Source organism: Bos grunniens, chromosome 3 (assembly GCF_055505025.1).
Source record: "Bos grunniens cultivar Pamir isolate PY7600 chromosome 3, Bosgru_T2T1.0, whole genome shotgun sequence".
Taxonomy (NCBI): domain Eukaryota; kingdom Metazoa; phylum Chordata; class Mammalia; order Artiodactyla; family Bovidae; genus Bos; species Bos grunniens.
In genome coordinates, this window is record NC_141167.1 from 9036684 (window position 1) to 9060037 (window position 23354).

The following is a 23354-nucleotide window of genomic DNA, read 5'->3' on the forward strand; positions in this document are numbered from 1 at the left end:
TACACTGACTACCCTAAACCTGCTGAATATCTGAATGTTGCTGAGCCCAACTGGGGCTTCTAGGGTCCAGCATCCAGCACATCTGCACACCTTGATCCTGCAGCCCCTCTCTGGTCCTTCTGGGGTTCTGTTTTCCCTGCCCATGAGCTTGACTAGCTTGGAGTTTCACGTGGTCTCAGGCAGAAAGCCTGGGAAGCTGGCTTCTAATATCTTTCCAGTCTTGGCAGATCTTGATTATAACAGGCTGGGGACTGCAGCTGGGGGCCTGGATGGTCACCAAGGTCTTCCTTGCCCTTTGTCAACTCTCCCTGCTTGGGGATAGCTTCAGGCCCTCTGGTCCCAGGACACCCCCAGTCATTTTCTCTGGCAGCTCCCACAGGTTAAGGGAGGATAGACATAGCCCCAGGCCTGCTGCATCTCAGGACTGGCTAGCCTACAGGAGCAGAAGCTGCAGGCCCCACCCAGTGTGGCTTGAGGAGCTGATGGGTGAGGCTCAAGGTGCTGCTTCTGGTCAAAGTGGGGTTGGAGACACTGTCCAGGGCTTGGGCAGTCTCCAGGTCTTAATGCTAGACTGGGAGACAGGCCTCGAGCTAGGTGACAGCCTCCAAGAGCAAAGTCCCCAGGTGGCCCAGTACATGTGTATTCTGAGTGTGTCCTTGGCTTGCTGGTGTGCCAATGCCTGGGGCCCTGGCTTGAGTGGTCTGCCCAAACACACATGCATATAGTATCACACCAGTGAGAAGCTGGGGACTACTCCAAGAATCCTGTTTTCCCCTTTCTCTGGAGTTACTGCCCCAAGACTTTGGACTTGGAACTCCTTTTTGGGCAGGTCTGTCTGCTGCTTCTGCTCCTCTCTTTGCCCTTTACAGGAAACCAGGAACTCCATCTCTAGGCCTAGGGGCTGGCTTCAGGGTCTGAGAAGTTGGAGGGGTGAGGGCAAGAGGCTCCTTTATGATGTGTTTGTGTCCCACAGCAGGCAAGACCAGAGCTGGGTGATTGGGACCTGCTGCTTACCCTGGAGGGCTGCCCTCTGATGGGCTAGGGGCTGAGCCTCCCTGGTGGAGGATTTTGAGCCAGACAAGGATGTGGCTGACAAGTTGGCAGAGAGCATGGCAGGGAGCCAGGTCACATTCTATGAGTTGCCAGGCCCTGCATACCCACACTACTGCCTGGAGCTCCTCCTGGCAGCCTCCCTCCTGCTGGCAGCCCCCAATCCCCGGGGCTATTGCTGGTCTTCCTGGAGCACGTCTGTCTTCTGCCACCAGCTCCCCTGCGGCCATAGGCTGGCCAGGCTGCTCCACGGAGGAGACTGCTGCGTGGTGGCCCAAGGCAGATGAAAGAAAGGATGAGCTCTGGGCTTGGCTGGGGAGCAGCATGGGGAGCCCGGGCTGGGCTAGAGTGGGAGCATGTGTGTTGGAGGATGGGAAGAGGAAAAGCAAGTCAGCCTCGCAGGGAGGTCGTGGATATGTGTGGGTGCTTGACACTGACCTTGACTTCTGGTGAGAGGCCAGGGTGCTGTGTGTGCAGGGAGGATCTGCCCATGGGTTAGAGGACACAAGCTTTGAGAAGGCGCCATCAGGAGATTTGGGAGATGGCAGGTGCTGTATGTGATATGATCTCGACATCTCCAAATCCTCAGTAAATCTATTAAAGCCATGAAATTCTTGGCTTAACTGGATGTTTTCTTTTTGATGGAAACCCGCATGAGGCAGAGAGCAAAGGGGCTACGGTCATGGAAACCATAGCCGAGAAAGAAACTAACGTTGGGGACTGATGGAGAGTATGGGAAGGAAGGAGGGCTCTGAGCACTCATAAGCTGTGGAGTGGGGTCCAGGCCAAGTTCAACTCGATCTTCACGGGGCAAATGGGTCCCCTTTGCCATCTGGGTTATAGAGGAATTGGCAGCTGAGAACCAAAAGGCTAGGATGCTGCCCAAGAGGCAGCAGACTGATGGCCTGTTCCCTCCACACGAACATGAAGGCACAGTCACTTCTATCATTTTTGAGCCTCACAGCAACACTGGGAGGGGGACCCGCCCCCTTGACACTCTGGGCTCCAGCCGTGCTAAACAGCTTGTAGTTATGCTGTTCCTTCATTCAAGAACACTCTTTCCTCCAATTTCTTTCCTCTGGGGAGGAAAGTAAACGTGTTAGTTGCTCAGTCCAGTCAGCCTCTTGCAACCCCGTGGACCACAGCCCCCCAGGCTCCTGTGTCCAAGGAATTCTCCAAGCAAGAATACTGGAGTGGATAGTCATTCCCTTCTCCAGGGGATTTTCCCGACCCTGGGATTGAACCCTGGGTCTCCATAATTGCAGGCAGATTCTTTACTGTCTGAACCATCAGGGAAGCCCCAGAGTAATCTATAAGTATCCTTTAAGATTTAGTTCAGCCATAACTGGAAGTCATCTTGATCTCCCAATGTGGATAAGCTGCTGCCTCTGGGTTCCCACAATTTCCTGCATTTCCTTTTCTCCAAGCACTGATCACACTGCCCTCACTGGTCTGGGAACCTCTTGAGCAGTGGTCTTCAAAGGAGGGTGCACAAGGTGAGCCACTGGAGCTTTGGAAGAAAGTGTTAAAACTTCTATTTCTTTTTGATCTATACGTGTCAAGACATTATAGACTTAGGTCAAGCCTAATTAATTACTCCACAGTCCTTCATCATATAAATGTTCTATATTTTATTTATTCATCCCCTTGTTATTGGATATTTAATGTCTATTATAAACCTGACTTTATATTCTCACATACCTGAATTTGAGAAAGAAGAAAATATTATCACCATTTTGCAACAAGGGAAGAAATAATCATAAGTATCATTAAAAAACTTTCTGTTTTATTTTTTTGGCTATAAACAGAAATTTATTTCTCACAGTTCTGGAGGCTGGAAGTCCAACCAAGATCAGGGTGCCAGCATGGTTGGATTTGGTGAGGACCTTCTTCTAAGTTCCTGGTGTGCTGAAGTCCATGGGGTCACAAAGAACTGGACACAACTGAGTGACTGAACTCAACTTTTTCTAGGTTGAAGACTTCAGAATAAGTCTTAAGACTTATTGTGTCAGACAGCAGAGAGCAGCAGGAGGAAGCAAGCTTAATGTGACTTTTTAAAAATAAAACCTTTTTATTTTATAAAAAGATAGTCGATTAACAATGTGGTGATAGTTTCAGGTGGATAGCAAAGGGATTCAGTCATACATACACATCCATCCATTCATTCTCCCCCAAACTCCCCTCCTATCCAAACTGCTACATAACATTGAGCAGAGTTCTATGTACTATATGTAGGATCTATCTTTTTTAAATTTCACTTTATTCTGAAGCTAGACTGCCTGAATTTTAGCCATACGGCTTTAGTAATATTGTATAGTATTAGACCCTCCCTCGAAGGGTTTTGAGAGGCTAAGTGACTTAATATGTATAAAGCAGCACTGAGATCAGGATCTAATAATGCATTCTAAATGTTCAATAAAAAGCTTTTCATTTAATTATATACTGATAACATGTGTGTCACTTATAAGTAGATAAATACACATATGTTGGGAGCGTGTGCTCACAAATGTTTTGCTAATAGGAAACATTGCTAATTTCCTAACAGAACACTTGATTGGGCAAGTTAGAGATCAGGCTCTGAGGATAGGGACTAGGTCTAATTCATCTCTGCATCTTTAGAGCCTTGTTATTGCCCCATACACAAAGGGTCTTGATAGATAATTGTGGACAGAAAAAAATGTTGGTGGATGTTGGAGCAGAGAACTGGGATCTAGTTCAGGCTCTGTTGTTTATTTCCATACAACACTGGGCAGGGCACTTGTCCTCTTGGGGCCTTAGCTTTCCTCTCCTGTAAAATGCCAGGCATTAATTAGACAAAGGCTAAGGGATAATCAAGGAACAATTCCAGGCTGGATTTAGGGTGAAGGGCGCCCTCTTGTGTCCTAATGGTGTCATTCTCTCTTTGCAGCCTCCTCTCCATTCCTCCTCTTCAGGGAGGTGATCCTGAGGAGGATGTCCTTACCTGACCCTTGCAAAGCCACCTTTCCAGCTTCAGAGCCTCACACTCTGAGTGTCAAATGTCTTCAGCTCTCCTAGCCCCTCACACGGCTTCACTGTCTCTCTCCTCATTCAATTTTTCTTATGCAGTGTGGGGCCGAGAAGAAACCTCTGGAGTCAAACGCCCTGAAGTTCAAATCCCAGCTCATATTAGCTATGTGATCTTGAGCAGATCACATCATCTGTCTAAGCCCTCATTTCCTCCTTTTAAATTGGAATAAAACCCACCTCTCAGGGTTGTGGTGAGGTTTCAACAAGGAGTGCTTGTAGGTTGCTGTTGGATTCACTGAGTAAAATCACATGAATTATTACTATAAATGAGCTAGAACGTATTTCACAGAGGAGAAGAGCTTTGAACTGGGTCCTTAAAATTAAAATATAGATTTTTTCCATAATCTTAAAAACAGCTAACATGTGTTGAGCACGCGCCATATGCCAGGTACTGTCGATTTCCCCTAAGTCTCATACCTATCAGTAAAAATAATAATAGCTAATTATTATCAGGGCTTCCCAGGTGGCACTGATCTCGGCGAGGCAGCAGAGAACAGGGGCATGAAGCGAGATCTTAATTCCCTGCCCAGGAATTGAACCTGGGTGGCCTGGATGTCACTTTCACTTTTCACTTTCATGCATTGGAGAAGGAAATGGCAACCCACTCCAGTGTTCTTGCCTGGAGAATCCCAGGGACCGGGGAGCCTGGTGGGCTGCCGTCTATGGGGTCGCACAGAGTCAGACATGACTGAAGCGACTTAGCAGCAGCAGCCTGGATGAAAACTAGGAATCCTAGCCTAGCAAGGGCTAGAGGCTAGAAGCTAATCTTGCCTGGATCTTTGCCCTCAGAGAAAAATGCATTTATCACAGAGGCAGAAACTGTAAACGCAGGTACAAAGTTTAGTATCAGAGACATAGCAGAACAAGTGGGAGAGCACATAGAGAAACAATTTGTTTAGTTGAGATAGAAGCAAGGCAGAGATGCACACCCAGGGAGTAAGGGTGTGGGTGTTCCCCCTAGTGAGGAGCGCCTTAAAGAGGCGGGTAAGTCATTTATATAATGCAGTTCTTCCGGGTCTTGTCCTCCTTCAGGCCAGTTATCTGGTTTCTTTCTCTACAGCTGATGCACCCATCAGCCAAGATGGATCTCAAAGTGAAGGCTTCTGGCAGGAGCAAGGTTCACTGTGGCCTGGAATGAGTCCTGGAAAAGTCCTCTGACTTTTGACTCCAAGGATCCTTTCTGCACTTGTGTAGTGTCTCCCTTATCTTTTACTCGGAAGGGTCTTTGCCTCTCTTCCTCCTTGCCATGATTATTCCCTTGAGGTGTTAACAAGTGATGAAGACTGGCTCTTCACCCTGTTTCTGCTGTTACTTCCATTTCCGAGAGCAAATGGGGGGCTGCTTGTAAATTTCTCAACTGGAGCCCGCCTATCTCTTACCTCTGGAAATCCAAAGAGGAGGCTGGCTAATGGTAAATGTCCAACCTGGAGACTGTCTATCTCCTACCTCAGCGCTAATGGTAAAGAACTCGCCTGCCAATGCAGGAGATGTAAGAGATGCGGGTTCAGTCCCTGGGTCAGGAAGATCCCCTGGAGGACAGCATGGCAACCCACTCCAGTATTCTTGCCTGGAGAATTCCATGGACAGAGGAGCCTGGCAGGCTACAGTCCATGGGGTTGCAAAGAGTCAGGTACGACTGAAGTCACTTAGCACGCATGCAGTTATTATTAAACTCCTTTACCAGAGGTGACAAGCTCTTTACATATTTTCCCCATTTATTCCTAGCAGGTAGATGACACTATTGTAATTCCAATTTTATAGGTAAGAAAACTGAGGCATAAAGAGGTTAAGTAATTTGCCCCAGGTTTCACAACTAGTGAAACCAACTACATCCTGCATATGAAAATAAGAAATGTCAGACACAAGCAGTTTGACTTCAGAGACCTTGCTTTCCCTGCATTATTTCATCTATCTTCACAATACCCTGCAATGTAGGTTCTATCGCCTGCATTTTACCTACTAAAAACCTGAAGCCAAAAGAGACGCAGTCATTCGTTCAAGGCCACATAGCTGTGAAGTCACTGGGCTGGGATTTGGATCCATGTCTGACTACAAAACCCACATTCTCAAACCCATGTTAGATTGCTCTTACTCCAAAGTATTCATAAGGGAGCAAAGCAACTGCATTTATATTAAAATTATTCTGGTGATTATTACTCTGATAACAATTAACTCTCTTCCAGCACGCACGAAGTGCCAAGCTCCCCACTATTTACATGATAATAGCTAATATTCTCTGTGTATTATTAAGACCCCTGTTCTGAGTTAATCGTTTTACGTGTATTATCCCAGTAAGTCTCACAAAAACTCAGCGACACAGATGCTTTTATTATCTTCACTTCACAGGTGAAGACAGCGAGATTCACAATTGAGCCAAAGACACGCAGCTTAACTGTGAACTGGAAATTGAACCTACCATTGTCCAACTCTCTCCCGCCCTCCAGGTGGGTCACCTCTAGTCACCCTCTCTCCTTATTTCTTATTGTTTCTGCTTTAATATACCCCCAGCCACCCGCTCTTGCTCTGAGCTTCAATAGACTCCGCTCCTTCGGCTTGAATGCCCGCCCCCTGGGCGGTGCCGTTATTCCAGAGCCTGTGGAAAGGACCGGGATCACAACAGACCCCGCCCCCATGCGTAATAATCTCTTCCGATTTGTTCCGGTGCCGGAGGAGATGGTGCATCTATTGGCTGACTACACCTGCAAGACCGCAAGCGAGGAGGGGGCGGGGCCACACTCTGGCGCTCGCGCGGTTCCTTCTGGGAGTTGTAGTCACAGAAGCGCCATTCACGGGGTGGCGCTGTTCGGACTCCGCGTCCCAGCATTCCCTGCGCGAGTCCTGGAGCACTTCCGCCCTGTTGTGAAGTGGGTGTCTTGGTGGGTGAGTCCGGGTGGCTGGGCGGGGGCAGCTGAGACTCAAGGCTCTGGGCTGGAGGAGACTTAGGACGTGGTGGTTATCACAGGGGGTCGGGGAAAGGTGAGACGGGAGAAAGAGGCTTTTATGGGGGGTGGGGGATGAGGGCCGGTCAGAGGATGAAGCGTCCGGAGATGGAAAGGGTCATAGAGGGGTCGGGGATAAGGAGGGAGGTAGAAGGCCCTGGCAGTGAGGAGATTCTTAGAAAGCTCTGTAGGTGAGGAGTCGGGAGAGGTTCTGAAGGTGGAAGGGTCTAGAGACCTCATAGGGAAGAAGAGAGGGTTCTGGGGCCCTGGCAAGAAGTGAGGGAAAAGGGCCTGAGCTTGAAGCCTGACCTTAAAGATAGTGTTCGAGCCTCTACCTGCTCATCAAAAACAAACATTTGATACCTCCATACACTTTCTCTGATGGTCATGATCTCTGGAACCCAGAGGGTGGGGATGGCTCTTGTGCTCTGGGCTCAACCTACACCTCTTTCCTTCTGCCTGATGGAAGTGAACGTGCCAACATCCTCTTTACCCAGGTGCCCTCTGATTCCCCTTGCATTCTTCCACATCCAGGGATTTTCAGATCTTTTAATTTCCTTAATGTATCTTGAGTATTTCCTTGTCAGGGATTTTGTTGAAACCTACACTTTTTCACCTTCACAGGTTGGACAGACATGTTGTAGCTGCTGTGATCTGTTGAACCCACAAATCAGATTAGGCTTTCTACTTAAAAACCTTCATTAACTCCCATCATCTATGGAATTAAGTCCAGATAATAGCCTGACATTCAAGACCCTTCATGAACTCCTTTTCCATCCTAGTCTTCGTGCTGGCAAGGTTATCACCATATCCTGGGGAGGCTGTTTGGTTTTCCACCATTATACATGCTGTTCTCTCTGCTCAGAATACACATTCCCCCCAATCTCTGCTCAGAGACTCAGTCTTTTTTTTTTTTTTTCTAGAACCAAATCAAATGTTACTTTCTTCATTTAAGTCACCCCCTCACCCCAGCTCTCACAGACCTCTTTTATTGCATTTACCACATTTGATCATAATTATCGGTGAGTTTTCTGTTGCTGTGAGTATCTTCAGGACAGGAACAGTTTCTGCATCACCTCCATTTCCCCACTGCCCAGCCCACAGTAGTAAGTACTTAATGTAAATCAAGTAATCAAGTAAATCAGTAAATGCTTGATGAATGTATAAATAAAGACTGTCCAGGGTGAGCATTGCTGTACCAGGCTTGAAGACTGCTACTTCTAGTGGATTTCTCTGTGCACTTTAGTCTTCTGTCAGGGTTGTCTTTGCTGGCAGCTGAGTCAGTGCCTGTGGGACTTTAAACCAGAGGTGGCAAATGCACAGAATGCGTGCTCCTTCTCCGCCTCCTGTGTCTGGCCGTCACAACTCACTGGTCACAGTACATGTTCACATGGGGTGCAGAGTCCTTAGCACAGTTGACTGTAGTTGGTGCTTTAAATGAAACCTGTTTGCTGTCCCTGGTTTAAGTCCTTACGTGTAAGCTCGGGCTGCTCTAAGCAGTAGCCTGGACAATCAGCCGAGTGAGCTTGATAGACTTCGGGAACTCCCAGTTTCTTTCCCTTTGGAGGTCACAGACTAGTCTTGGCCTTTCCCAGGAAACTGGGGCACATCTTCTCTTGCAGCCTGCCATTCACTGGGACGACGCCATTCCCCATGTCTGTGTGCACACTCAGGGAGCTGGGATGCCTCCCTGCTTCCCTGGGTTTATAAAGGGAGCCTGGCTCTGATGACACCTCCTTCATTGCTGAGGGACTCTGTACCCTTTCTAAGTCTAAGAAGAGACCTTTGAGATCATTTAGCTGAAAGGTGGCAGGGTAACAGACCATGCTAAATGAAGCCTATCATTATGCTCTAGTTAATCCTCATAGTGTTTGAAACAGTTCTGAGTTGGTTGCCAACATTTAGGAATCCAGAGTTCTGGCTCCTCTGTGAACACTGGGCCAGTTGTATTCTGGTGCTCTGAAGTTGGCTGCAGTCCGTACTCCATCCATGTACTCATTTACATTGCCTGACCCCATGCCATTTACATTTGCAGCTGCTGATTCTAGTCTTCCTGTCCTTTGCTGTGCACCCTCTTACTAGTTGGGGAGCCTGGGGCACCTGATGAGTCTGGCTACTGCAGTTTGGGTAGATGGCTGCCAAGGCCATGTGACCTGCCCAAAGTCATGCAGTTGGTAAAAGGCAGGAGTGGAGCTGGTACCCCCGATCTGCTCACTCCTGTCTTCATGTTCTCTCCACTCTCCATACCGTCTTCTCAGGGGTTTGGGTGACTGGCTAAGCTGTGGAATGGTTAGGAGAAGTGACAGGAGAAAAGGAACCTGGGCTTAGATCTCAACTCTGCCACTTGGTGGTTGTGGAGCCTCACATGGATCTTTAGAGAAACTCAGTTCCTTATATGTAAATTGGGGATGTTGTGAAATTATACGTTACAAGGATAATTATATAGTAAAGTCAGCACAGAAGGTGAAAATCATATTTAGCCAAAAATCACAGTCAGCTTGAAAATCCTTTGTCAGGGAGCCAATTCGTAGCCAACATGCTGTCTCTCAGTAAGCTAATATCACAGCCAGGTTTTCTTGGTTGAACGTTAGATGAAAGAGTTAGCTTGTGTTTAGGGACCACACTGTATGAAAGACACTCTGCTCACTCAGTGGAGAGGGAGGCTTGGGGCAGCTCAGCCACCCTGGGGACCAGCAGTGTCATGAGTATCATCACCACGTGCTCGGGAATAGACACATAGTGAATGGAACTGGTTGCGTGCTGTAAATTACGTCCTTTCATTCTCTTTCTGGTGTTTGTAAGTAAAGTGTGGAACTTACAGATCAGTATAAGGCAACTCAACATTAATGGCCCTTCAGCTGCTTGCCTGGAAGATTCAGTGAGATCATGAATGTAGAACACTTTGCACCAAGCCTGGCACCCCTTGGGCACTCATAAAATGGATGCCCTTTGAGGTCACTGACCCCCGTGAGACCCCGATATTTCTGGTAGTCTCAGGACTGAGGAGGGCCCATGTCCTTTTTTCCTCTCCACTCTGCGGGAAGGCTGCTTTGCTAACTGTGTTGACCTCCCTCTGTGGCTAGACTGCTCTTCGTATCTAAGAGAGTAGCAGAAAAATCTTTCAGATTTTGTTCAAAACTAACCTTTGCAACTTTCAAATCTTCCCAGAAGAAAAATACGTATTATCAGACTCTTTGGGTCTGGTGGGACTGCTAAATGCCTGTTTTTGTTAATGTTTGCTCTGTGCAGGAGCGTATGCTTTGCTTGCTTGTCAACTCTCTCTCTCAGTAGATAGTAACTGTGATGAAGGTGGAGACTGTCATAGTCACAGTTGGGGCTCCAGATCTCAATATAGTGCAGGGTTCGTAGTGGGACTGTGCATATGACTTAGTGAATTAGTCTTCATGTGAGACAGTGATGCAAATGTGTTTGGACTAGTGCATGTTTAAGGCTGTGGTTAAAAAAGAAATTTAGTGACTTCCCTGTTGATCCAGTGGTTGGGACTTCATATTCCAATGCAGGGATTGCGAGTTCAATCCCTGGTCAGGGAGCTGAGATCCCACATGCCTCACAGCCAAAAGGAAAACACCAAAAAACCAAAAACATAAAACAGAAACAATATAGTAACAAATTCAATAAAAGACTATAAAAATGGCCCATATTAAAAAAGCTTGAAAGAAGAGAAATTTCATGAAAGGTTAATTCTTTAGCTCAATATAAATTATGTACCTTCCATAGCCCAGTAGATTTTTGATGTACTTGGTTTACCATTTTAATAAAAGGCAAAGCTTCCAGTGGTCCTGCTATTTATCAGACGTAGGTTGGGCACTGTGGATACAGAAATGGGTAAGGTTCAGTAGTGGCCCCAGCAATACAGTCGGATGGACTGTCAGACGTAAGAACAGGTAACTACGATAGTGTCAGGTAACACCTGTGTTAGAAGTACTTGCCAAGTGCTTTGGGAACACAGGATGAGGGGAGTTGACTTTTGGAGAGCAGGGAAGGGGGCTGGGCATGACAAGAATGTGTCAAGAAACTCTTAACAGATGAGGGGACTTTGAGCTGGTAGCTGAGGGACAAGCAGGAGGCTGCCGGGTGGTCATGAGTCCTCTTCTAGCCACTCACTGTCTGTCTGGAAGTGCTGAGAACTCCAAGTAGACCCAGCTTGGTAATGAATGGATGTGGGGGATCTTGGAAAAAGATGATAACCGCATTTCTGGCATGGGTACCTTATTGAAAGGTGGTGCCTTTGCTTGATAGAGAGTTCCAGAAGGGAAACAGGTTTGCAGGGGAAAATGATGAATTTAGTTTTTGACTAAATTTGAGTTGGAGGTGCTTATGAGAGTCAGATGGAAATGCCTTGTAGGTGGTTGGACTTTGGGGTCTGGAGACAGGTCCTGGATGGAGGGAGTTTTGGGAGTTATCAGTTTAGAAGTGGTGAAAAATGGCAAATGTGTGGGATGACCAAGGGGCAGTGTAGAGTGAGGGATTTTGCAAAGAGAGCACCCAGAGAGGAAAGCTTATGGCCCAGGAAGAAAGACCTTATGGAGGGGGGGTGACATTTGGAACCTAGCTGGAGGCGAGGCTGGAGTTGGGACACGTGTGGCGGGAGGAAGGCTGGGCGGGGACCAAGCACGGCAGCCGGGATGCCCAGCTAAGACATTTAGGGTGTCCCGGAGGATTTTGGACTGTGTGGTCTTCCCCTGAGGTCGCTGGCTGCTGGTTTCGGGGGCAGACTGTGGGCTAACTTTCCTGCTTATGGGAGAGGGCATCTCTTAGTAGCCCTGCCCCATGCAAAGCAGTGGAAGGTTTTGTGGGGGGCTGGGGGGCGGGGAGTAGGGAAGGTGAGGCTCCTAATCCTCTTGTTCATACTGTCCCCTGTCTTTCTGCCTTCAGAGCAGGGGGGGCCTTTCCTCTCCCGAGAGCCCCTTGAGGACACACTACAGATGCAGGAAGACGTTGGACATGGAGAGCCCAGCTGAAGGGAGACGTCCAGGAGAGACAATGGCCGTAGCCCTAGAAGCCCGGGCCTCCCCGCAACAAGAGCCTGAAGAACTTGTGATTGTGAAGCTGGAAGAGGACTCCTGGACCCCAGTCTCCCAGCCCAAGAAGGACCGCGATCGCGTCCCTGGCCCCGAGGCTTCCCGCCAGCGCTTCAGGCAGTTCCAGTACAGGGAGGCGGCAGGGCCCCACGAGGCCTTCAGCCAGCTCTGGGCACTCTGCTGTCACTGGCTGAGGCCGGAGATCCGCCTCAAAGAGCAGATCCTGGAGCTTCTGGTGCTGGAGCAGTTCTTGACCATCTTGCCCCGGGAGGCCCAGGCCTGGGTCCAGGCCCGCCACCCTGAGAGCGGCGAGGAGGCGGTGGCCCTCGTGGAGGATTGGCACCGAGAGGCGCGGGCCGCGGGGCAGCGGGTAAGGCAAAGAGCCTGCTCTCCAAGGGGCAGGCCGGGAGGCAGTGGGGCTGCTACCAGGGGGATGATGGCCAAAACCACAGTAGTGATGTCATCAGTCATCCGATGTGTGCTGAACACTGCAATACCCTGGGCACTGTTCTAAGTGCTTTCCATGTATCCACTCATTTCGTCCATCAGCAGTTAAATGATGCCAGTACTGTTTATCCTAGTTTTACCCATGAGGAAAATGAAGAAAGGTCATTGGATCAAGGTCACTGGCCTCTAGAGAGGCAGGATTTGAATTCAGGCAGTCTGAGTCTATGCTCAGCATCTGTAACCATTGCTCTAAGCTGCCTCCCAGCAGATAGTCACAGTACATTAATTTGTATTGTGTTTTATACTTAGAATCTTTTTTAAGTATGTGATCTCTTTAGTTTACAGCAGGAATGTAGGTTGACAGAAATAGCATCATTGTCCTCATCTTACGGATTAAACCAAGGCCCCCGAAGACAGGTGGCTCACGAGGCTCAGTCAGTATGAACCAGAGCCTGAACCCAGATCCTGGGTTCCAAGTTCATTGTTCTTTCTACTATATGGCATATGCTGTACCTGCAAACCACGGGAATTGAAATACCTCTGAGTCATGAGGCTCAAATGATATTAACTGACATTTATTGAGCACTCACTGTGCCTCAGACACTGTTCTAAGCTTTCTGTGCGTATTCCTTATCTAATCAACCCAGCTGCCCAGTAAGGTACCCCGTAAGGTAGGTACTGCTGACATGGCCATTTTCAGATAGTTCAACAGACTCAGGTAAGTAACCTGTCCAGATTCATAGAAAGGGTAGAGCTGAGATAAGGGTCGTGAAAGTATTGTGGATTTAACATTCACAGTTTCAATAATTTTCAAGAGACCCTGAAAGCCCATGAAAATAATTTATAATTTTGCTGCTGCTGCTGCTGCTAAGTCGCTTCAGTCGTGTCCGATTCTGTGCGACCCCATAGACGGCAGCCCACCAGGCTCCCCTGTCCCTGGGGTTCTCCAGGCAAGAACACTGGAGTGGGTTGCCATTTCCTTTATGACAACAAATTTTGAATCCCGCTTTGAAGCTGGTACTTGTAGAACAGGTCCTTCAGGCCACTGTGGCCTGAGCCAGCCAACCAAAACCTTCATCTCAAGGTAACCTTGCTGCTTCCGTTTTGTTTCTGGGAATCTTTCTGTTTTACAGATAGGTTCATTTGCGTCATATTTTGGATTCCACATATAAGTGATATTGTGCGGTATATGTTTTTCCCTTTCTGACTTAACTTCACTTAGTGTGATAATACTTAGATGCATCCATGTTGCTGCAGATGGCATTATTTTGTTCTTTTTTTTTATGACCGAGTAGTATTCCATTGCATCTATGAACCATATTTGATGAATTCTTAATTCACCCTTGCCCCAGTCAATATCCTCCTGATTTTTTGCCTCCTCATAGGCACTTGAATCTGCTTCTTTCTAAAATTATTGTTGGGTCTAGATCCCTACAGTCTATGGGGTCGCAAAAAGTCGAACAGGACTAAGCGACTTCACACTTTTCACTTTCTAGTCCCTAGCACTTCTGTGGATTATAAGATTGTAACTATAACAAAGTTATTTTTATCTTGAACACAAAGTTACTGTTTTCTTAAAACATTGACAAGCAGGTGTTTTCTCTCTATGAATGTCACAGAACATTGGTGGGTCTCCTCATTGGGAATAGCTTTTGATGATCACAACCCATCCTAATATATTTTCTCAGAGATAAAATTCCTCTCTGTGAGAGTGGATTTGAGTTTTCAGATTGGCCAAAAGGTTTTTGGAGTGAGTTTTTGGCAAACTCATTAATAAAGTTTGATAAAGGTGAATATTATCTTGGATAAAAAAAATAAGGTTCAAGGCATTGTATAATAGTTGCTACCTTTTATGTCAAAATGGGGAAAAATAATATATATTTATATGGTTGCTTGTATATAAAGAAACTCTGAAAGGCTGCAGAAGAACAGTGGTTATGTATGGTGAGGAGTTGGGGAAGATACTGGACAGGTGGCATGGAGACAGGTGGAGTTTGGGGTATTTTCACTAATTACATCTCTGTATGTTTTCTGTTTTTGAACCATGTGAGTGTTGAAAGTACCTATGGAAAAAGTTGAGCAGACAGTCCCGCTTTGGTGGTGTAAGTTACTGAAGTCAGTCTGGATTGTTACTGAAGTCAGTCTGATGACTTTGTCATACTTTAAGCCATCTTTGGTTTGTTTTTTTGTTTTCTAAGAGCCTGTTAACATCTGAACCACAGTTGTAACTGTAAAGAACATGCCCTACCCTACCAGTTATTGAACTTATGCTTGGGAATTTTGGCCATCTGTGTGTAGGAACTGGAACTGTGTGTAGAGGATACGAGGTCCTTAAAGACAACGAAGGAATCTCAGGGCTGCCAGGTGCAGCCAGCAGATCACTGGCCCGAGGAACAGTCCCAGAAGCAGTGGGTGAAGAACTCGTGTCCTGACCTTCCCAAGAATCTAGACACCAAGATGGTGCCACAGCCCTTGAAAGAGAGTGGTGAGTACCAAGAGTCAGGGAACATCTGGGAAGAGGGCTTAGGGGTGGGGGTAAGGTAGAATCCCCCAGGAGGGATGTGCAGAATTCAATGCAAGGGATAGAATCGTGTCCGATGGATACCCTGCGAAGTAAGAAGATGGAACTCCCACTGGTGTTAGCAGGCCTCACTGTCACTGAGTCCTGTAGCAGGTTCCAGCTGGGCCTGGGGCCGGTTGGTGAGTGTAGGAGTTCAGGGCTGACATCTCTCCTGGGGCAGCTTAGCAGCCAGAAACTCTCAAAGGAAAGTGAAGGCAGGAATCCACATTAGCTACAGTGGCAGTCTCAGTGTGATCCAAGCAGGGCTTTAGGAAAGCCGGACCTGAGAGCGAGGTGATTTTTTTGGGAACCAGAACTTGGGTTTCAGAGATGCTTTTTCCTTCTCAGCTGTCCTCACTCCCCGAGTCCCTGCTCTCCCAAAGACGGGGAGCGTCGGAGATTGGGAGGTGACCGTGGAGTCTCAGGTAAGCTACCGTTTGCTCCTCCTTTCCTGTCGTGACTTCTCCTGTGCCCTGACCCCAGCTCCTCTCCTTTCTTTGTGGCCCCCGTCGGGTACAGGGTGCTAGTTCTCCACCCTTCCTGCCCTGTGTACTGGGCCTCTCCTGGGGCGAGCTGAGGCTGCTGACTGGCCTCACACAGGCTATTGCTGTGTCCATTATCCTTCCTGGGGCCTGGCGGGATTCCCAGGCTGTTTTCAAAGGTCAGTGACATTTGAGGTCCTCTGTTGTATGTTCCACAGGAAGCCCTGGGTCCCGACAGACACGCCGAGAAGGAATTCTGCACGGACCCCCCAGGAGACAACTGTGGGAACGGCTTGTCCCTGGGTAACGAAATTGTGCTCTCTGGATAAGATATGGTTGGGTTTGGGTACACTCAGTTCCCATGGTGCGTTTCCTCACTCCCTAAGACTCGTAGCTCTGAGAAGTCTCTGGAATTTCAGACCCGGCGAGAAGACATGCTCTCTGTGGCCAGCATGGTGGCCGCAGGGCAGGGGTGTGGGGAGTGGATTTCTGGGCTGGCAGGCTGGCTGCCAAGAGCCTGCCTGCTCAGGGCTCATTATCCTCATATCCTCAGTACTCACCCCTGTCTTGGGGCTGCGCCCAGCCTGCTGGTCCAGAAGAAACCCGACTGGGATGACCCAGAGGGATAGGATGGGGAGGGAGGTGGGAGGAAGGTTCAGGATGGGGATCACATGTACACCCGTGGCGGATTCATGTTTTTTATTTTTTTAGGATAAAAAAAAAAGAAACCCAGTCTTTTCAGCATCAAACAGGGTCCATCTCTCATAGCAGAGTCAAGTGAACTAAGCCCAGGAGATTGATGCATTTAAATCACAATGCCAAAGAAATATCACAGGGCTCAAAATCCTTGCAGCCCCTATGACCAGCACAGACGCTTTCTCTGTAGGCACATCTTCACGGGAAGTCAAGCCATAATGAACATTTCCTGGTGGAGTATAAGATCAGTGAGAGGGGAGTGAGACACGAGAGCAGAATCAGGTAGAGAGTCAGTGCCAAGTCTGACTCTGGGCAGTAAAGTGAGACACTAGGAGCTGTTGGCTACTTGCTGGGCAGTGTGTCCTTTTTACACATGATGAAAAGCGTGCCCCCCCCTTTTTTTTTTACAGTGATTTCTGGGGAAAATAGTCTTCAAAGAACAACCTTTGGGAAATGCTGAACTAGATAATCCTTAAGCCTCTTTTAGCTCTAAACTCTTTCATCTGGTTTTCTTCAAATATTTATTTTAATTAAAGGCTTCCTATTTGTTGGGGTCAGGAGCTCTTGGGACACTTGTCCTTTAAATCTGGCTAACTGTTTTGACATCCACAGTATTGGATGTCCAGAGGAGGGCATGCTCCAACCGCAGTACAGATTGGCTTGGCAGTACCACCCAGCAGACCTGGGTTTTTTCTTTCTCTCGCCCTCGCCAGCCTTTGTCTTAGCTTTGTGTTAAGACTATTTTGTGTAGGTGCAAAAGGTAGGTGCCAGTGGCATTTGAGACCTCAAGTTTCTAGCTAAGAGAAACTCAAATCAGACACACATGTACACACACAGCCTTCCTTCCAGCCATGAAGTTTTTTCTGATTGGTCTTAATTTAGAGTATGTGCCCGTCTGTGGACCAGTAACAGCCCCTCTTTTGTAGGATGTATTTTATCACACCAACCAAAAAGCAAATAAACAAAGCAGGCAAGTCAGTATATTTCTGGGGCGGTTACCTCTAGTGAGGTAACCTTTCCTTTCAGTCCTTTTAAGGGATTAGCGTGGAAATTTCTCATTAGTTTCTTGGAGTCAAATGATGTGTAAACGACTTTTTAGACAAAATACTTTGCTCGACAGATCGTTTCTACTTAATCATGGATCTTCTTTCTTTTGTATAGGAGTTCCGGTTTCAAAACCAACCGCCATTGCCCAGCAAGAGCAGGGACCAGAGTTTTGGGGTCCAAGACTTGTAAATTCTGGAAAAAAGAACTCTGCAGATTACAGCTTGGATCCTGAGCAAACTAAACCAGCTCAGGCATTGGCCTGGAGGGATTGCAAGACCTGGGAAGAACGATGCCCGGCGCCCGTGGAGGATGTGAAAGTGTCGGGTGTGCACTGGAGCTACGAGGAGACCAAGACTTTCCTGGCAATTTTGAGCGAGTCGCCTTTTTCTGAAAAGCTCCGGACTTGTCACCAGAACCGCCAGGTGTACCGAGCCATCGCAGAACGGCTGAGGGCACGGGGCTTCCTACGGACGCTGGAGCAGTGTCGCTACAGGGTCAAGAACCTGCTGCGGAATTACCGGAAAGCCAAGAGCAGCCACCCGCCGGGGACCTGCCCCTTCTATGAGGAGCTGGAGGCCCTGGTTAGGGCTCGGACAGCCATGAGAGCCTCGGACGGCCCAGGAGAGACTGTGGCTCTCCCCCGGCTAGGGGACAGTGACATGGAGGTGGATGAGCAGGAAGAAGGGGGCTGGGAGCCAGAGGAAACGGCAGACGACTGTAATGGTGATGACCTGGCCACCGAGTCCATCCAGGGGCCTGGGATCCCAGGGGGCCCAGCTCTGCTCCAGAGTCGTATTGGTAAGAACTTTGGGGCTTAGTTGGATTCAGATTCCAAACCTCCTACCAACCAAACCTCTGCTGTAGTTCAGGACACAGACTGCCAGTCTGGATCGATGCTGCTGGAGCAAGGTCAACCTCAAGCTCTGATTCTCTCTCCTGTGGTCAGTTCTCCTTGTCTGAGTTTCCTTAGAGAAGCAAATACTTAAAAACTTTTTTTTTTTTTAATTTTGATACAGTTTTTCAAGGTTACTTTCCATTTACAGTTATTGAAAAATTATTGGCTCTGTTACCCATGTTGTACAACACCTGAGAGTTTGAGCCTGTCTTACACCCAACAGTTTGTGCCTCCTACTTCTTACCCCTATATCCCCCTTCCCACTCGCCACTGGGTAACTACCAGTTTGTTCTCTATACCTGTGAGTTTGCCCTTTTGTTATGTTCACTAGTCTATTGTGTTTTTTAGATTCCACACGTAAGTGATATTATGCAATATTTATCTTTCTCTGTCTGACTTATTTCACCTATCGTAATGTCCTCCAGGTCCGTCCATGTTGCCGCAAATGGCAAAGTTTTGTTCTTTTTTATGGCTGAGTAGTATTCTATTATATATAAATATATATAGGTATATATACACACACACCACACCTTCTTTATCCGTTCATCTGTTGATGAACACTTAGGTCATTTCCATGCCTTCACAATTGTAAATAGTGTTGTTATGAACATTGGGGTGCATGAATCTTTGCAAATTAGTGTTTCTGGTTTTTTTTGTAAATATACCCAGCAGTGGGATTGCTGAGTCACTTGGTAGCTTTATTTTTAGTTCTTTGAGACACCTTCATACTGTTTTCCACAGTAGCTGCATCAGTTTACATTCCCACTAACAAGGTACAAGGAGTCTCTTTTGTCACATCCTCACCAACATTTGTTATTTGTAGACTTTTGATACCAGCCATTCTGACAGTTTTGAGGTGATGTCTCTTATTGCTTTGATTTGTATTTCCCTGATGATGAGCAATATCTGAGTGTCTTTTCATGTGTTGGTCATCTGCATTTCTTCTTTAGAAAAATGTCTATTCAGTTCTTCTCTTTTTTTCTTACTTCTTATTTCTGGCTGCGCTGGGTCTTCCTTGCTGTGCCCGGGCTTTCTCTCGTTGTGGCGGACGGGTCTATTCTAGTTGCTTTGCTTGGGCTTCTCGCTGCAATGGCTTCCCTTGTCTCAGAGCACAGGCTCTAGGTGTGTGGGCTTTAGTAGTTGCAGATGCGGGCTCAGTAGTTTTCTACTCATTTCTTAACCTGAGTTATTTGCTTTTATTGATGTATGAGGTGTTCATATATGTTAGATAGTAATCCCTTATTGGTCATATCGTTGGCAGATATTTTCTCCCATTCAGTAGGTTGTCTTTTCATTTTGTCGATGATTTCCTTCACTGTGCAAAAAAGAAGCAAACACTTAAAACCTTACGGGACCTTAAAGAGCTAATTCAGTGTTTCTCAGACGGTATTAATGGTAGTATGGGGATGATCATAAGTGTTAACATGAGTGAACTTTTTAATTTTATGTGTATGAGCACATCAGCCTGTGATTTCACAAGTAGTAAATATAGGTAAAGAAAGATATTGAGTGAAGTATTTCATTGGTATAGCGGAAATCAGGACAGTGTATACTTGAACAGCGTATATTGAGGAAATACCCAGTCACTACAAAAGTGGAAACCCAGAAGGCCAGGCTATGAAGTGTCATCTCTAAGGACACACAAGAATCAGAGCTCAGGGCTCCTGCCTGTACTCCTAGGTGGGTTTCCCTCCACCATGTCGCTTCCCTGGCTGCATCCTTTACCTGCAGAAGCACTGAAAATAGATCACCTCCTTTTCCTTCTTCCACAAAAGAGGAAGGGGCATCCTCAGTTGGATTCTCTTACAACGTTATCTGAAGGGATTCTCAGTTTGTTAAAAAGGAAATTTATAAAGCAAGTAGAGGACGTGTATTGAATGGATGTGGAGATACAGAGAGTCTCCTGTATCTTGGTTATAGGCCTTTCCTTGATACAGTCAGCTGAAGCCAGGGGGCTGGTCACCTGGTATAACACAGCTCCTTAAGTCCTCCCCTTTAGCCAAGACTCTTAAATATTTATTATTTATTTATTTTTTACTTCTGGCCATGCCCCACGGCATGTGGGATCTTAGTTCCCTGACCAGGGATTGAACCTGCACCCCCTGCATTGGAAGTGTAGAGTCTTAACCACTGGACTGCCAGGGAAGTCCCAAGACACTTAAGTATTAATAGACTCTCTTAGAAGGAGGTGGGGGTGGGAAGCCCTGGCATAGCCTTTCAAGAAACAAGGGTATACTGTTTGCTGGTGCCCTAGGCACCTGGGTAATCTCCAAAGTGCCTGTGTTCTAGGTGTTTAGCAGAGCAGGTGACCCTGATCCCTGATGACCTAGGCAAATCTCATCAAGTCTCTCAATTCTGAACTCTTCACTCCTGACAGCAGGTGTGCACTGGGGCTACGAGGAGACCAAGGCCTTCCTGACCATTCTCAGTGAGTCCCCATTCTCTGAGAAGCTTCGCACCTGTCACCAGAACAGCCAGGTGTACCGGGCCATTGCAGAGCGGCTGTGTGCACAGGGCTTCCTGAGGACCCTGGAGCAGTGTCGCTACAGATTCAAAAACCTCCTTCGAAGCTACCGAAAAGCCAAGAGCAGCCACCCACCTGGGACCTGCCCCTTCTATGAGGAGCTGGACTCGCTGATGAGGGCTAGGACTGCGGTTAGAGACATGGGGACCGGCGGGGAGGCAGCAGGTCTCCCTACTTCTGATCAGAGCAGTACCGAGGTTGTCAGCCAGGAGGCTTGGGATGAGATGGCAGGTGAAGATGTCATCAGACCTCCAACCCCAAGTCCTAAAACCTCAGACACTGGTAAGTTTTTAGTAATTAGATTGTCCACAAAATCTGCAAGTGTGCAGAGAGTGTGGGAGCCAGGCTCATTATCTTTTCTTTGAACTGAAAAAGAATGGAATTGAATAAGAAAAGGATTTGTGTTTTCCTGAGATTATCCAGTCTCTGGCTTAGCGTAATTCCCCAGATGAAAAAAGCAGTTGGTCTAGAGTTTTACTTGGATCCATCTGGGCAGTTATAGAGTTCTTTCAGTCTGATGTGACACAGGCCAGACTGAATATACAGGAGCAGGAGGTGTTCCTTGTTCAGCAGTGGAATAGGGTGGTTGGCTAAGGAGACTTGCCAGCTGGCTGCTTGGGCTGGGCTCAGTGGTTCCCTTGGTGGAGTAAAGCATGTCTCAGACTCTGTTCCTAAGTTTAACAAGTAAGAAATGCATGTGTGCACCAAAACATTTATAAGATGTGAGATGTGAGACACAAGTACAAATTCAGGTTAGCCAAATTCACAAGGTGCAAGATCCAGATGTATAAATGGGTACTAACTAATGATCGCATTTCTATCCGTTCTCCAGGTTTTGAGATGAGGTGTGAGGATGAAGACCAGATTCCAGAGCAGGACCTTTTTTGCAATTTGCCCAGAGCCTTATCAAAATGCACTGCTGGGGATGATTGCTACCCTCACGACTGGGGGGAAGACAGTGAAAATGAAAATGAAGGTAAAGGACAGTGGGAAGAGTGTTCTTCTGAAGAGGACTTGGAAAAGCTCATCGACCACCAAGGCCTGTACCTCGCAGAGAAGCCCTACAAGTGTGACATGTGCGTGAAAACCTTCAGCCAGAATTCACAGTTAACCACCCACCAGCGGATACACACAGGTGAGAAGCCCTACAAATGCCTCGAGTGCGGGAAAAGCTTTAGTGACCGCTCCAACTTCAACACCCATCAGAGAATCCACACTGGAGAGAAGCCCTACGAATGCCTTGAATGTGGGAAAAGCTTCAGCGACCTCTCCAATCTTATCACCCACCAGAGAACGCACATGAAAGTAAAGCCCTATAAATGTGAAGAATGTTGGGAAAGCTTTAGCCAGAGCTCAGACCTCCTGAAACATCAGGGAATCCACTTGGGAGGAAATTCTGACCACTGTCGTGAGCCTGGGGAAAACTCTGGCCAGAACCCGTCTTTCAGTGCTCACTGGAGGAACTCCACCGAGGGGACAAATCCTGAGCAACCTCACAGTGCCAGTAAGAATGCGAATTCGCCTGGACCACAAAGCACCCATGCAGGGGAAAAACTGTATCAGTGTTCTGAATGTGGAAGAAGCTTCTCTAAAAGTTCCGCCCTCATCAGTCACCAAAGAATCCATACGGGAGAGAAACCATATGAGTGTGCTGAGTGTGGGAAAAGCTTCAGTAAGAGCTCCACGCTGGCCAACCACCAGCGGACCCACACTGGGGAGAAGCCGTACGAGTGCATGGACTGTGGGAAATGCTTTGGGGAGCGTTCCAAGCTCATCACACACCAGAGGGTGCACACGGGAGAGAAGCCCTACAAATGCCTCGAGTGTGGAAAGTTCTTCCGTGACCGTTCCAACCTCATTACCCACCAGAGGATCCACACGGGAGAAAAGCCTTATAAGTGCAGAGAGTGTGGGAAATGCTTCAACCAGAGCTCCAGTCTCATTATTCACCAGCGAATCCACACTGGGGAGAAACCCTACAAGTGTACAGAGTGTGGCAAAGATTTCAACAACAGCTCCCACTTCAGTGCCCACCGGAGAACCCATGCAGGAGGGAAGGCCTCATAGGAAACACTGCCCCCAACAGCAAAAGAGAGAGAAAGCTATATCGAAATCTTCCAAGATCCTAAGATGTATGCTAGAAAGAAACTGTCCCAATTTTTAAGCTTGGTGTGTACCCAGGGAGGTTATTCATGGTACCATCGAGGTAATTTGGAAGTGAATTACAAACACTTAGGATCCAGATTTGAAGGCACTTTCTTTTAAGTATAATGTGTTTTTCTCCTGCAGAAAAAAACCCCACATAATCCTCAGGCTGTCCTTATATTTGCTGTCATGTGAGAGCTTTATCAGTCTTGGAGCCAGACTGGTAACTAAGGAGATTAGAGGTAAATTGTTGGCCCTGAGCAGTGATTTGAGACCTTCCCGTGCCTTCACACTGTCCCCGGGTACACATGCCTCATCCGTGTACATTGGAAAATTCTCACCCGTGGCAGTTTTCCACTGGGGCATAACAACCTGGGAGAATTTTGAGACCCTCTGGTGAGAGGGGACATAATTGAGAATCAGTGACCTAGAGCAGGGGGTGAGCTTATCAAAGGATAGGAACAACTGTGACATCCTTA

General features: G+C 47.4%; 1 protein-coding gene and 1 pseudogene across 8 annotated transcripts; both read left to right on the forward strand.

The window, feature by feature from the left end:
• The first annotated feature begins 482 nt into the window (after window positions 1–482).
• On the forward strand, window positions 483–1503 carry LOC147374950 (toll-like receptor 12; annotated as a pseudogene).
• Window positions 1504–6412: 4909 nt separating this feature from the next.
• ZSCAN20 (zinc finger and SCAN domain containing 20) lies at window positions 6413–22974 on the forward strand. 8 transcript variants are annotated; one of them, XM_086377995.1, is made up of 8 exons: window positions 6413–6978; window positions 11934–12449; window positions 14825–15011; window positions 15435–15511; window positions 15787–15871; window positions 17426–18109; window positions 20584–21012; window positions 21563–22974. In XM_086377995.1, the coding sequence occupies exons 1-8, from the start codon at window positions 6730–6732 to the stop codon at window positions 22795–22797; spliced, it is 3462 nt and encodes a 1153-aa protein (XP_086234121.1). In that variant the 5' UTR covers window positions 6413–6729; the 3' UTR covers window positions 22798–22974. The 8 variants fall into 8 exon arrangements, with proteins under 8 accessions (XP_086234121.1, XP_086234131.1, XP_086234163.1 ...); XM_086378005.1 differs by having other exon boundaries at window positions 20587–21012; XM_086378037.1 differs by having other exon boundaries at window positions 6779–6974.
• The last annotated feature ends 380 nt before the right edge of the window (window positions 22975–23354 follow it).